The sequence below is a fragment of the Oncorhynchus gorbuscha genome, linkage group LG16, assembly GCF_021184085.1.
Source record: "Oncorhynchus gorbuscha isolate QuinsamMale2020 ecotype Even-year linkage group LG16, OgorEven_v1.0, whole genome shotgun sequence".
NCBI lineage: Eukaryota > Metazoa > Chordata > Actinopteri > Salmoniformes > Salmonidae > Oncorhynchus > Oncorhynchus gorbuscha.
Window position 1 is genome coordinate 10,747,077 of NC_060188.1, and position 15,354 is coordinate 10,762,430.

Below are 15,354 nucleotides of genomic sequence, written 5' to 3' on the forward strand. Positions count from 1 at the left end.
GAACCCGATGGTCACCCTGACAGAGCTCTAGAGTTCCTAAGTGGAGATGGGAGAACCTTCCAGAAAGACAACCATCCCTGCAGCACTCCACCAAATCAGGCCTTTATGGTAGAGTGGCCAGTCGGAAGCCACTCCTCAATAAAAGGCACATGACAGCCCGCTTGGAGTTTGCCAAAAGGCACCTAAAGACTGTCCATGAAAAACAAGATTCTCTGGTCTGATGAAACCAAAATTGAACTATTTGGCCTGAATGCCAAGAGTCACATCTGGAGGAAACCTAACACCATCCCTTTGGTGAAGCATGGTGGTGGCAGCATCATGCTGTGGGGATGTCTTTCAGCGGCAGGGACTGAGAGACTAGTCAGGATCGAGGCACAGATGAACAGAGCAAAGTACAGAGATCCTTGATGAAAACCTGCTCCAGAGCGCTCAGGACCTTAGACTGGGGTGAAGGGGTTGTCTTCCAACAGGACAACGACCCTAAGCACAAAGCCAAGACAACGTAGGAGTGGCTTCGGGACAAGTCTCTGAATGTCCTTGAGTGGCCCAGCCAGAGCCCGGATTTGAACCCGATCAAACATCTCTTGAGACCTGAAAAATAGCTGTGCAGCAACGCTCCCCATCCAACCTGATAGAGCCGGAGAGGATCTGCAGAGAAGAATGGGAGAAACTGCCCAAATACAGGTGTGCCAAGCTCGTAGCATCATACCCAAGACTCAAGGCTGTAGTTGCTGCCAAATGTGCTTGAACAAAGTACTGAGTAAAGGGTCACAACACTTATGTAAATGTGATGTTTTTTAAAATTCTAAAACATTTCTAAAAACCTGTTTTTGCTTTGTCATTATGGTGTATTTTGTGTAGATTGATAAGAAGAAAAAAAACTAATCAATTTTAGAATTAGGCTGTAACGTAACAAAATGTGGAAAAAGTCGAGGGGTCTGAATATTTTCAGATGGCACTGTATGCATTGCATTTATAAGTATCTACATTCAGGTGTGTGTCACTGCTCCTGAGAGATATAGTTGATAAGTTGCCTGCAACAAATATTCTGGAAGCACTATCAAAACAACTGGATACCACACAAATTCCACATCAGTGCTCTGTTTGCCACAGGCATCTTCAACTCTACCTATCCCTCGGACCTAATAACAACCAGGACCAGTCATCTCTACAGGGCCAGACCAACCCCTGCCCTATGCTCAATCATTATTATCCCATGTCTAGCACTGGGTCCCCGCAGAAATGTCTTTATTTCCCCTTCCAATGGGAAATGGAATACTGTCAATAGGACATGTAGGTAATAAAATCTAAATGTTTTAATATTAAACAGGAAAAAAATAATGAACCAAACAGAACAGCTAACATCAGAACAGAGACCAACATGTTACTCTGTCAATATCTCATGGTGGTTAAATATATAACTGAATTATAATTTGGATCAAAGGTTGAATCAAAATAAACAAGTATAATTCCCAAACAACTATTATGTTCTTTGGCCTAGGGTAAGGACAACTGTAATGGAGAAAGACGACTGTCTTCGTGTTTGTTAGGTGTCTTCAAAAGCCACTTAGTTATTCAAGGAGGAAGAATCTGAGTCAGTGCATCGCGGGCACTCTGCCCCAAATTCTCAGGGAATTTCACTACAAACTCAAGCACCATGTCCCCCCTCTTCTCTGGGCACTTGGACAGGGGTAGTCCCTCTCCCACGATACGCTTCTTCATCCCAGGTTTGACCACGTCTCTAGAGGTCACAGTCACAGTCCTGCCGTCCAGAGTGGGAGCGCTGACCGTGCATCCACACAGTGCCTGATGGGAGAGAGAAATACAGATTGTCACAATTAGGTGTGTTATATTTTTAGTTAAAGAGTAGAAGGCCTGGGAGTTTGGCTGGGTGATATATCAAATTAATTTGACATTATGTTTTAGTGCGATGTTCCAAATGCCTGTATCGTAATATTTTTGTTTTTATGAGCGATTATGTCCCTTCTAGGCAGTTTCTCTGTCCAGTGTGTGTTCTTTTGCATCTTAATATTTTAATTTCTATTGGCCAGTCTGAAAATGTACTTTTCTTTGCAACTCTGCCTAGAAAGCCAGCATCCCAGAGTCACCTCTTCACTGTTGATGTTGAAACTGGTGTTTTGTGGGTACTATTTAATGAAGCTGCCAGTTAAAGACTTGTGAGGAGTCTGTTTCTCAAACTAAACACTAATTTACTTGCCCTCTTGCTCAGTTGTGCAACGGGGCCTCCCACTCCTATTCTGGTTAGGGCCAGTTTGCGGTGTTCTGTGAAGGGAGTAGTGCACACAGCGTTGTACAAGATATTCAATTTCTTGGCAATTTCTCACATGGAATAGCCTTCATTTCTTAGAGCAAGAATAGACTAAAGAGTTTCAGAAGAAAGTTTCTGGCCATTTTGAGCCTGTAATAGAACCCACAAATGCTGATGCTCTAGATATTCAACTAGGCTAAAGGACAGTTTTAGTGCTTATTTAATCAGAACAGTTTTCAGCTGTGCTAACATAATTGCAAAAGGGTTTACTACTGATAAATTAGCCTTTTAAAATGATAAACTTGGGATTAGCTAACATGCCATTGGAACACAGGAGTGATGGTTGCTGATAATGGGCCTCTGTACATCTATGTAGATATTCCTTTTTTAATTTTAATCAGCCGTTACCAGCTACAATAGTCATTTACAACATTAACAATGTCTACACTATATTTCTCATCAATTTGATGTTATTTTAATGCACCAAATTGTTTGCTTTTCTTTCAAAAACAAAGAAATTTCTAAGTGACCCCAAACTTTTGAACGGTAGTGTATATTGTAAAAACAACTAGCTGGAGCCGTCTGAGCGGTCGGCTATGAACGCCCTTACCCACTAGTACGTAATGCTGATAATTGGTTCTGACTCGCTACAGGCTGTTCTGCAAGAACAGTACGAATGCTTCTTAGTCTAGGACTTTTATCTTCACCACCACACACTATAGTATTCACACACAGAAATCTTCAGTTTACAGAGGATGGACTTGTGGTTCTCTTGGATGCATTGTACCCACAATTTTACTAAAATAAACACACAACTTAGTCGGCAGCCAAACTTGCATCTTCATCTGCCGACAACGATAGCCACTCTGACCTGGAATGGGTTGGGTCAGAGTCCAAATGTGCACTCTAATTGGTGTAAACCAAGAGGCTGTGACAGACAGCTGAGAAGGGGAGAAATCACCTTAATAAGACTGTGGAGAGTCAGACATGGCCTGTTCTCACACACACCTTGTTTTCATAAATGTGATTATATAAGCTTGAAGCCCATTCAAAAACACAGTACGGGACTTGCAACAGGAGGTAGTAAATACTAGTACTTCCATACCGTATTGGCAACTTGTTCTCATTCTGAGAAATAAGCATCTTCTTATTCATGTAGGTAGGCCACAAAGTGGACATGCTAGCATTTTGTTCAAACAGTAGGCGATTGACAGGAGGGTGTGTTCATAACAGTTCAACTGTTCGAACTTGTTAGCAAGCAAATAGATCCAAGATGGCTAGACTTTAAATATAAAGATTAGATAATTACTCATTATTAGTGGATGTGCAATGTGTATGGTTCTGGTTACATTTTTTTTTTAACAAAAAGGGCATTTTCATACAGACAGACTTAAAAGCCAGATCAGTGATTATTGCAAAAAAGCAAGTTAAACTGCTATAATATAATTATTAGTGAGTTGTGGAAGGCTTACATTTAGCTTAGGTATAATTTTACAAGCCATGAATTTGTTAGATTATTCCTGACTGTTTAAAATGTTTGAAATGCAGTGTACTGACATTTAAATGGTGCAACAAAGCTTAGAGAAAAAATATATTTTTTTTTTTAAATATACATTGTGAATCACCCATAAGTTACAAAACAAATTGACATATGAATATTAGGTCATTTCGCCCAACCCTGTCTGAGAGCAGCAGAGAAATATCATTACCATGATTACAGAGAATACAAGTGAAAGAGTTTAGTCGGTTACATTTATGACTGACACAATGTTTAAGAAATCACAAAGACCAAGCACTCACATCTCTGAGGGACACTCTAGCAGGGTAGATGATATCGGAGCCATCCCGGCGGAACAGAGGATGGGGTTTGTCTTTGACCACAAACACCACGTCAGCGGGAATGTTAGTGGGTGTCTCATCTCCCTCCCTGGGGAAGGTGATCTTGGTCCCTTCCTTCCAGCCTCGCTTGATGTCCACTGTCAGGATCTTGTCCTCGCTGCGCATGCTGCAGCCATCCGGGTTCAGCCGCTTCCTGGAGATCTTCATCTTCTTGGTGCAGCCGGAGAACACCTCCTCTAGGCTCACCTTCAGCTCGTGTACCACCGGAGAATCTTTCTTCTTCTCACGGCCCCCGTGGGGACCTCCTGGTCGGGATTTGAAGGACCTCTGGTGTTGGTGGAACCCTCCCATTCCACCCGGCATACCCCCCATCCCTCCCGGCATACCCCCCATCCCTCCCATACCAAATGCAGCAAAGGGGTCATCAGTGTCCATGTCATCGTCCCCGTTGCGTGCAAAGAACTGGTCGAATGGGCTGCGGCCACCAAAAAACTCTGTAAACATGGCGTGAGGATCTCCATGGAAGGTGTAGTTGTAGTTGTTGGGGCCATTGGGACCACCACCCCCGCCGGCTGTGTGCCCCTTCAGGCCTGTAAGAGTGAACACAACATCAAAATGGCTATTATAGAATACAAGAACATCAAAATGTTTATTTTAAATCCTTTTGAATCACTTGGAAATAACACACTTTCAACACTTCCAGACATACCATCCCTCTGAATAAATAATGCTAAAGCACGTTACATTTCCACCTGTGTCTTCAGGGGTCACTGACGGAGCAGTGTTTCTGAAAAAGTGTTCTGCGATGTGTCACAAACCATGAGCGGACGTGACAGAACGCAGGAATTAACGTTGTGATGTGAACAAACTAGCCCCACCAGTTTGAACGCAGAATAAACAGGAAAGTTCCAGCAAGTTCGAGATAATTGTAGTGCCTCTGTTTCCGGCGCTCAGTTGCTTCCAAAATAATAACTACAATAGTTTCTAGGGCTACACTCAAAGAAAAACACAAACAGTAACATTTAAATAATAAGGTTAGCTAGAAGTTGTCAAAAACAACGACCACGGCTGATACAGCTACCAACGTTACATAGTTGGCAAACCTGACAACGTCGATTGTCCAAGACAGTTTAGGTTACAACGGTGCACCACACTGTGTGGAACCAAAAGTTGATGCTTTACCTTCTTCTCCATATCGGTCATATATATCCTTTTTCTTTGCGTCGCTGAGGACATCATAGGCCTCGGCGATCTCTTTGAATTTATCCTCAGCTCCAGTGGACTTGTTTTTATCAGGGTGATATCGCAGGGCCTGCTTTCGATACGCCTTCTTTATCTCGTCTTCAGAGGCGCCTTTCTGTATACCCAACACTTTATAATAGTCTTTACCCATTACTAGTATCTGTCAAGTAACGCTTGATATTCAAAAAAACATCGTCAATTCACCAGTTAATCTTATATCAAAGGCCGTCAACCAACCACACTGAAATTTAGTGTTTGAAGCTGGCTAGCTACTTAACCAGTTGACAGCTGCAAGCTAGCTACAAATCCGACCCGCCACGATTTTTTTGACCTATTAAACTATAGAGTTAGATAAATATATCCCACTCTCTGCTGAATAAATCAATTTATGAGCCGAGATATCGTGGCTACTCAAAATACGCTTTTCACCATGTCGCTAGCTAGCCACCATGTAAGAAACTTCCAGAAGTACTGGTGCTGATACTGCTGTGACTATCGCATTTCCACATTGACTGACATCTCCGCCCCTTTCCACGTCATGCTTTCAAAATGGTCTGTGCTTTCAAGATCTCTGGGACGTCCCTACCCCGTTGAACTGTATGAATGGTTAAAGTTCAGGTTAGGGTAGCCTCGTCGAGAACCAGGCGTGACAACGGGTTATGCTTGGCGTTAGGGTTTGGGGTAAGGACGTCCCAAGGAATATCACTAACCTTGTCAAAATCAAGAACTACGATTTTCGCCCCACCACTCCCTGGCAGCAGTTGCTTACACATATAAGAAGGGATAAACTGCATGTTCAGGGATGGACAACTAGCGGCCCAACCAAATTGTGCTTAATGCTCCCAAAAGGGTCACCCCATACAGAACCAATCAGTCGATATAATCGAGAACAATCATCAGAAATCACGCGATATGAATCGAACAGTAGGGCGCCGCCTGACCCACTGATTGCAATTGTGGAAGGGTAGGGCCGATTCTGACTGCATGTGTGGGTTACGATGTAGGTACAGAGACCCTCATGATGAGTTAATATTTTTTTGTGGCCCCTATGCCAATTAAAGTTGCCCATCACTGATGTAGATAATAATTTCATCACATTGTGGGTATCTGTCGCAAAGCTTTATAAATTATTTAATTAGCTAAAATAATATGAATGCATATTGTGACAAGACTACTGATATGTTTCATATCAAATGGCCACACGGTAGAATAATATAATAGTGTTCCTCTTGCAATGCCTAATTACATATCTTACATATCCTACATATATTTCATGATATGGAAAGATATTGGCTTTAAAATGACTCCATGTCAGGGCTTCTGGAAAATAAAGAAGAGAACTTGCAAAGTGAAGTGATAACAACGCTGACTACCACAGAGGGGCAGCATTGCAGCTTCTTAAATCACGGAAACTGTAACATTATTCTCACGCTTCACTGGAGAGCCCCATAGCATGATAACCTGATATGCTCCAGTATCAGTTTGGATTCCAGGCTAATAATACGAGCCCACCGTACCATAACATCTGTTGCATATCACAACGTCCAAAAAAACAAACTTGAACATGATGTTAAATTGAGATTATGAGAGAGCCATTTGTTTAAATCAATTGAATTTGCTGGCTGCAACATGATAGGACAGCTTTTCCAACTCCTGCCCAGGTTTTCTAACTCCTGTCCAGGTTTTCCAACTCCTGTCCACTCTAACACAGAGACTGATTTTCTGCACATGATCAACAAATCCTTGTTAACATTACAGCATATTTTTTAAATGTTTTTATGTAACCTTTATTTAACTAAGCAAGTCAGTTAAGAACAAATTCTTATTTACAATGACAGCCTACCCCGGCCAAACCCTAACCCGGACGACGCTGGGCCAATTGTGCGCAACCCTATGGGACTCCCAATCACGGCCAGTTCTGGTACAGCCTAGAATCGAACCAGGGTCTGTAGTGATGCCTCTAGCACTGAGATGCAGTGCCTTAGACCGCTGAGCTACTCAGCTAATATGTCACAACATCTTAATCCATGCAGATCAGAAAAGCTTACTGTGTTCTTGTACCACTTTGTGCTCCTGTCTGATGTATGTTGCTCGGTGGCCTAACCTGATTGTAAATATAGAATACAGATCTGCTGCCTGTGTGTGTTGAGATGCTTCTTTTTTTTGTCAAATCTGAAGGACCTGATCCCTGTCTGAAGGATATATTGGGCAACATCTCCAAGCCCCCCAACTGACAGCCAGCACCTCACAGCTCTGAGAGCACTACAGCTGACAGCTCTCACTCCATTGGAAAATGATAGGACAGTATTAGGCCTTAATGTTTGTTCATGGTATTGGGAGAATACACACACTCTAAAATAAACATGTGTTTGTTTTGTTTTTTGTTCGTTCTCGAGGTCAGAGTGGTAGAAAAAAAAATGGCACAGGTGGCCTGGGGGAGGGGTCAGTGTCGGTATGCAGAGGCCTGGCTATCCACATGGATAAGGCCTATAGGAGGGTCAGTGTGAGACAGTGTGACTGAGTGAGGAGCAGAGCTCAGCAGAGATGTGTCTTGGCTCTTCTGAGAGCAGAGAGGGATCTGTTTCTGAGTGGGGTTGTGTGTGGCTGACCAAGGTTACTGAGCTACTGCAGAACAGTGCAGAGCAATTCGGGCTTCTTATATTTAGCCTTGCGATGTGCGCGCTACGGATTATGTCTTGAGCGTCTCAGGTTTCGCCTTCAGTACGTTTGCGGGTGTGGAGGGGGTCCGGTAACTAGTGGGAGGCCTCTCTTCAGGTGAGGAGGTGGTGGGTTACTGACGTTTAACCCCCTCTCATTCTATGAACATCTCACAGGCAACCTCTCTCTCTCTTTCTCACTTTCTCTCCCACCCTCTTGCTTTCTTTACCTCTTTCTCACACCCTCACACAGGAAAAGGCTGTTTACGGTGACATAGTCGTTTCCCATTCTGGAAGGCTATTTGGAGGGTACAGATAGTAAGAAAATAGCCGTGTTAGACTACAGCTTCTAATCTGATACAAGTAGAGAACACTAACTAGGTTTTTGCAAAACATTGGAGGGACCTCATTTTAGTGTGGAGGCACATTGAGGTCGTAGTTCAAAACGGGTCATGGATACACTGGCTTTAGAGGCGAAGGCAACTGGACAAGAAAAGAAAAGTTCAGCCCCAAGACCAAGACCTAAACCACCCAAAAAGGCCAAAAGGATTGTTTACTTTGAGGTAGAAATCGTGGATGCAAAGACAAAGGAGAAGCTACTACTCTTGGACAAAGTGAGTGTGTGTGTGTGTGTGTGTGTGTGTGTGTGTGTGTGTGTGTGTGTGTGTGTGTGTGTGTGTGTGTGTGTGTGTGTGTGTGTGTGTGTGTGTGTGTGTGTGTGTGTGTGTGTGTGTGTGTGTGTGTGTGCGTGCGTGCGTGCGTGCGTGCGTGCGTGCGTGCGTGCGTGCGTGCGTGCGTGCGTGCGTGCGTGCGTGCGTGCGTGCGTGCGTGCGTGCGTGCGGCTGGCTGTGTCACTGTGTCTCATTAGTCACTGTGCACGTTCAATATTGTATTTGAATCTGTACACTGAGCAAAATTACATTTACAAGTTTGAAATCATCAGTTGAGGTCTAATTACAGTCCTAGTAAAAGCCATAATACTGTCTGAAGTCAGAAGACACTTGTTTGCTTTAGCTCAAGAAGTTACAGAGTCATCCCTTTGACCGTACAGCCGGCTAATTTACAGTTCACAGACACTATGGCAGATTCTACAGAGGTTGTGTTGCAGTTAGAAGGTGAAAATTCCCCCTGATCTTATAGGAATCTTCTGGGCGAGTTATGAGTTCTGTGTCAGCTCAGTGTCCTGAAGCCAGTGGGTGTCTTGAAGCCAACAGCAAGCACCATGTGTTTAGTGGCTTTTATGAATGTGAACATTTGTGTTGCAATGATAATTCATTACAGTTGAAATGCTACATCATAGTCTCACAATTTCTTCAAGATATTTATTATGAAAACAGATATAGTTTCCTGTAACTGTAGGCTTCTTTAATTTGCCTTGGCTGTCTTCGCAGTGGGAATAAATATGTTTGTGTTATAACATATGTACAGTATGTGGTATGGTACCAATTTCACAACTTAAAAACAAATATCAAACTTTAGTCAATAAATCTATCTTGGATACATGTATTAGACCCATGGCAGTAACACTAGCAGTATGTTTGCCTATGGATGATTGATTGTCTTTCTGAACAGGTTGAGCCAACTTCTACTATTTTGGATATTAAGGCTTTGTTCCACAAATCAAGTGAGTATGTGACAAAGTCCAGTTAAAATATAGTCATTTAGTGGACGCTCTTATCCAGATCAACTTTCAGTCAGTGATGTAACAACATGAAATGTAAAACACTTTTGTAACGTGATCTACACTCTACACCAGGGATGGGCAACTTTGATGGGGGTGGGGCCCCCAAAACATCTGAACTCATCAAGAGGGGCCACAGTTGCTCTTGATAGCGGAGAGAAAATATTGAAGTTTTAGAGTTCCTTTTTGCAATTCTACACATTTTGCCATGGGGCGTAACAGAAATGTTGCAGTTTTAAAGCAAGTTCGCTGAAATTATACACATTTTGTCATGTGGCGGAGAGAAGATTTTGAAATTGTATAATTAATTTCATGCTCATTTTGTCATGGGGCGGAGAGGAAAATTGTTCCGAGGGCCTTCAAAAGGCCAGTGGACAAAAGGTGCTTTCTGGAACCTAAAAAGGTTATTCGGTTATCCCATAGGAGAACCCTTTGAAGAATCCCGGTTAGTTCCAGGTAGAACACTTTTGGTTCCAAGTAGAACCGTTTCGGTTCCATGTAGAACCCTTTCCACAGAGGGTTCTACATGGATGAAACCCAAAAGGTTTCTCCTATGAGGACAACCGAAGAACCCTTCTGGAATGCTTTTTTCTAAGAGTGTAGATATGTATGATCCATATACAATATGTCATGATAATTATGAGGTTAGTCTCGCAATACCATCTTTCCAAGTCTAGTTAATATTTCGGCTACTGGAAGGAAGCCTTGAAATGGAGGCTATTATAATATAATAATATAATAAGCTGAATTAACTTCTGTCTTCTTGTCAGATCCCCAGTGGTACCCAGCCAGACAGTCCTTACGCCTGGATCCTAGTAAGCCCCACACCTCCCATGCATGATGCCTCAACTACTTACACAGACTCAAATGAGTGCTAGACATTGCTAAAACCGTATAAAGGTCTTATCTTCTCTGAAATGGTCCACAATGTCATGGCTGACTATAGCATTGTGCTCGGTCTTGCTCCACAGAGGGTAAGGGTCTGAAGGATGAGGACGTCTTGCAGACACTTCCTGTTGGAACCACAGCCAGCTTCTACTTCTTTGACCTGGGGGCCCAGATCGCCTGGGGCACTGTAAGCACATGCAAACACACACACATGTGTTAATGCACGCACGCACATATGCCCACCCACACTCAATCACCCACAAGTGCACACACACACGAATGCACTCATGTGCACAATCACACACAAACGCGCGCACACACACATTATACTGCATATCTTGACATGTCTATACTGCATTTAAATATACACAGCCACACTCCCTCAATTAATCAACTATAGCCTTGCATATAAATATACACCCACACTGACAGATAGATTCACTGTCCTCTGGTTCGGTTTTCTATCACCTCCTAGCTCCTGTATCCTCTGTCCTAGGACACATAATCTCATGGCCCTATTTCCCCCACAGGTGTTTATCCCCCTGACCTCCTTTTCACCCTCCATTGCCACAGCCTCCTCAACCATTCTCCACAACCAACCACATGCTGTAACCACGCTCCATATCCTCAATCCTCTCACCCCTCATCCACCTGTGTCTGAACCCCCAGTGGAATAGGGTGATGCCAGTGTTGGGGGGTAGCGGGATCCAATGTACTCCTTGCAGCCTGGCACCATAGCTGAGATCAACAGTAGCGATCAGTCACCCGTGCTGGGCCTGGACCCATGCCAGAGGTGTTGATTCAGAGATCTGTTTCATCACACACTGACTGTCAGCTAAGCTGCCATATCTCTAGGGGAATGCTTGTGTTACATGCTCACTTGTTTTCTCTAATGCTCAATGACAAATCATCTACTTGCCCTCCTCCCTTGGCACTCCTGTAGATCTGAAATGATCGGATAGGTAAAAGCAATATAATAAAACTTCCATCCAGTCTATCAGAACGCAATATGAAGCTAGTACCACCTACCGATCCAATCAGCACCTACTTGTCTCACCTTTACGTCTTCCCCCCGTCTCAGGTCTTCCTATCAGAGTGTTACGGACCACTGCTCATCTACTTGATGTTCTACTTCCGCCTGCCTTTCATCTATGCCCCAAAGTATGACTTTAGCAGCAGCAAGCATTGGGTTGTACAGTGAGTGTCAAATTACTGCATTTTCAAGGGTCTATTCTATTTCTGTCACTGTACCTCACTCTCCAAGTGATGATTACAGTGGCATAATTAGGTCTGGTTGATCGGTGATGGTGTTGACAGTGAAGATAATGTGTGTGCTGCATCAGAGAAGCATGACAGCCATCTCGGACTGTCATAGAGACCAGTGAGTGAATGATGTAGTAATCAAAGCTAAATATGTGATGATAATAAGACGTAATCTATACTATGATCACTTTTCCCCTCCCGCTGCAGTTTGGCCTGCATGTGTCACTCCTTCCACTATGTGAAGAGAATCCTTGAGACGCTGTTCATCCACCGTATCTCCCATGGTACCATGCCACTGAGAAACATCTTCAAGGTGAGAAGATTGAATAAGGGAATCTCCAATCTGATTCTAAAGAGGATCTGTGATCCTGTTTGATCCAGTGATATCTGATATTAGCAGTATTGTTTATCCTTTTATTTAATGGTTTACTTTCATGTGACATAGTTTCTAAACTTATTCTCAGGGGTAAACAGATTGTCTAATTCATGTATTATTATTCTGATGACTTGTACAAAAACTGGTCCTGCTTCTTTTCCAGAACTGCAGTTATTACTGGTGTTTCGCAGCATGGATGGCCTACTACATCAACCATCCCCTCTATACACCACCCTGTAAGTCCTGTCTACCCTGAGGTGATGTCACTCACATCTAACCCATCTAATGCACACTCATCTCTACTCTGTCTGCTGGTTGCCAGGATGTTACAGAATACAGATGGTCATCTCTACTCTGTCTGCTGGTTGCCAGGATGATACAGAATACAGATGGTCATCTCTACTCTGTCTGCTGGTTGCCAGGATGTTACAGAATACAGATGGTCATCTCTACTCTGTCTGTTGGTTGCCAGGATGTTACAGAATACAGATGGTCATCTCTACTCTGTCTGCTGGTTGCCAGGATGATACAGAATACAGATGGTCATCTCTACTCTGTCTGCTGGTTGCCAGGATGTTACAGAATACAGATGGTCATCTCTACTCTGTCTGCTGGTTGCCAGAATGTTACAGAATACAGATGGTAATCTCTACTCTGTCTGCTGGTTGCCAGGATGATACAGAATACAGATGGTCATCTCTACTCTGTCTGCTGGTTGCCAGGATGTTACAGAATACAGATGGTCATCTCTACTCTGTCTGCTGGTTGCCAGGATGATACAGAATACAGATGGTCATCTCTACTCTGTCTGCTGGTTGCCAGGATGTTACAGAATACAGATGGTCATCTCTACTCTGTCTGCTGGTTGCCAGGATGTTACATAATACAGATGGTCATCTCTACTCTGTCTGAAGGTTGCCAGGATGTTACAGAATACAGATGGTCATCTCTACTCTGTCTGCTGGTTGCCAGGATGTTACAGAATACAGATGGTCATCTCTACTCTGTCTGTTGGTTGCCAGGATGTTACAGAATACAGATGGTCATCTCTACTCTGTCTGCTGGTTGCCAGGATGTTACAGAATACAGATGGTCATCTCTACTCTGTCTGTTGGTTGCCAGGATGTTACAGAATACAGATGGTCATCTCTACTCTGTCTGTTGGTTGCCAGGATGTTACAGAATACAGATGGTCATCTCTACTCTGTCTGCTGGTTGCCAGGATGTTACAGAATACAGATGGTCATCTCTACTCTGTCTGCTGGTTGCCAGGATGTTACAGAATACAGATGGTCATCTCTACTCTGTCTGCTGGTTGCCAGGATGTTACAGAATACAGATGGTCATCTCTACTCTGTCTGCTGGTTGCCAGGATGTTACAGAATACAGATGGTCATCTCTACTCTGTCTGCTGGTTGCCAGAATGTTACAGAATACAGATGGATATTTCCATAATCCCTAATGACTTTCAATGTCCTTTCCCATGATACATCACACCTGCTTGTGTGTTTACAGACTATGGGCAACAGCAAGTGAAGACAGCACTCATTATATTCTTAGTAAGTATGCTTTAGTTAGTGTAATGAAGAATATATTTATTTTAATACCTAATGTTGTAATATATTGATTTAGCTGTTTCTTTGTAGTGGAGTTGAGGCTACACAGTCGGCCCATTAGGCACAGATAATAGTCTCACCACCTGACACGTTCAGTCTGGGGACGAGGTTACACAATAATAACGTCATTAACATCAGTGCAATTTAGATCGTAGTTCCCAGCAGAGTAACAGTAATATCTTAATGGCGTTACTAAAGTTATCACATTGTTATTAGGTAAGTATAAGAGCAACTTAATGTAAAGTTTCACCAGTAAATGTCACCAGGTTTTCTTTTGTTTTTGGTTAGAGTTGTGGCTGATTGAGCCCTTTGTCATGGGTTTATGTTTTCCTCATCCTCACAGTTCTGTCAGGTCGGAAACTTCTCCATCAACATCACTCTACGCAACCTCAAATGTCCAGGTGAGCTCCCATAGGCTCTTGCTTATCGTATTCATGCAGTGCAGTCCATTAGATATGTACTTTGAAAGTTAGCACACAAGGTTCCTAGGTTCCTTCCTTTCTAGGGAGTTTTTCCTGGCCACTGTGCTTCTGCATTGCTTGCTCTTTGGGGTTTTAGGCTGGGTTTCTGTATACTTTGTGACAACTGATGATGTGAAAAGGGCTTTAATAAATACATTTGATTGACTGATTAATTGACGAGCACTGCTTTACAGGAGCCCCCATGTTTCCCTTTCCATGTTACCCTCTTTTTCTCATATTATTCCAGGTTCGAAGGTCAAGAAGATCCCACACCCAACTAAGAATCCATTCACCTGGATCTTCGCGTTGGTGTCTTGTCCCAACTATACATACGAGGTGAGGCTTTATAGTAAAGAATGGTGAGTTGATTGAAATATTTCTATTTGCACGTTTTAGACTGGAAACACTTTGAAATCCCGTGTTTCACTTCCCCTCCTGGGGTTTGGAGATATAGTGATGCTGCCACCTTCTGGCCAATAGGTATCAAGCGATGTAACAGTACTACAGTGATGAGTTGGTGAGTACTGCACACAGGTGGCTGGTGCCACCTTAATTGGGGAGGACATGCTCATAGCAATGGCTGGAACGGAATAAATGGATCGTATCAAACACATGAACACATGGTTTCCTTGTGTTTGATACCATTGCAGCCATTATTGTCATCTGTCCTCCTCTCACCAGCCTCCTGTGGTCCTACATGTATAATATGTAGGTGTGTAACAGTGTATCTGGTCCTCTGCAGCTGGGGTCATGGATGGGCTTCACAGTGATGACCCAGTGCTTGCCGGTGGCTTTCTTCACCATCGTGGGCTTTGTCCTGATGACGGTGTGGGCCAGGGGAAAGCACCGAAACTACCGCAAGGAGTTCCGTGACTACCCCACCCTGCGCTCCCCTATACTGCCCTTCATCCTTTAGTCAGAGAGGGGCTGGTCCCACACATAACTTCACCCCTTTCAACCCCACTGCAGTATACAGCTGGTGCTTCTGACTGGGTAGGTTGGAAGGAGTCAGGGGAAATAGTTTAACTACACTGTGACTGGTTTTGGGGAGTTGAAAACCCC

At 43.4% G+C, this 15,354-nt stretch overlaps 2 protein-coding genes and 1 pseudogene across 2 annotated transcripts; 1 reads left to right on the forward strand and 2 right to left on the reverse strand.

Annotated features, from left to right (window-relative positions):
• Positions 1–15,354, reverse strand: part of LOC123998976 — an 899,899-nt pseudogene that overhangs the window by 865,673 nt on the left and 18,872 nt on the right.
• Positions 1,299–5,925, reverse strand: LOC123998941 (dnaJ homolog subfamily B member 1-like). Its single transcript, XM_046304201.1, has 3 exons — positions 5,291–5,925; positions 4,070–4,698; positions 1,299–1,806 (listed from the first exon to the last, which is right to left on the reverse strand). Exons 1-3 carry the CDS (start codon positions 5,499–5,501, stop codon positions 1,576–1,578), a joined length of 1,071 nt encoding a protein of 356 aa, XP_046160157.1. The 5' UTR covers positions 5,502–5,925; the 3' UTR covers positions 1,299–1,575.
• LOC123998942 (very-long-chain enoyl-CoA reductase-like) lies at positions 7,895–15,243 on the forward strand. Its single transcript, XM_046304202.1, has 11 exons — positions 7,895–8,621; positions 9,580–9,631; positions 10,459–10,503; positions 10,660–10,763; positions 11,658–11,773; positions 12,047–12,152; positions 12,379–12,451; positions 13,731–13,774; positions 14,175–14,232; positions 14,540–14,628; positions 15,035–15,243. Exons 1-11 carry the CDS (start codon positions 8,460–8,462, stop codon positions 15,206–15,208), a joined length of 1,023 nt encoding a protein of 340 aa, XP_046160158.1. The 5' UTR covers positions 7,895–8,459; the 3' UTR covers positions 15,209–15,243.

What these genes read in the sequence shown, in the direction of transcription:
- LOC123998941 (XM_046304201.1), bottom strand. Translation starts at nt 5,501, where the DNA reads ATGGGTAAAGACTATTATAAAGTGTTGGGTATACAGAAAGGCGCCTCT. An exon ending in TGACCGATATGGAGAAGAAG is followed by an intron (nt 4,699 to 5,290) that starts GTAAAGCATCAA and finishes TCACTCTTACAG; the next exon opens with GCCTGAAGGGGCACACAGCC. An exon ending in CTAGAGTGTCCCTCAGAGAT is followed by an intron (nt 1,807 to 4,069) that starts GTGAGTGCTTGG and finishes CTCTCCCATCAG; the next exon opens with GCACTGTGTGGATGCACGGT.
- LOC123998942 (XM_046304202.1), top strand. Translation starts at nt 8,460, where the DNA reads ATGGATACACTGGCTTTAGAGGCGAAGGCAACTGGACAAGAAAAGAAA. An exon ending in AGCTACTACTCTTGGACAAA is followed by an intron (nt 8,622 to 9,579) that starts GTGAGTGTGTGT and finishes CTTTCTGAACAG; the next exon opens with GTTGAGCCAACTTCTACTAT. An exon ending in CAGCACTCATTATATTCTTA is followed by an intron (nt 13,775 to 14,174) that starts GTAAGTATGCTT and finishes TCATCCTCACAG; the next exon opens with TTCTGTCAGGTCGGAAACTT.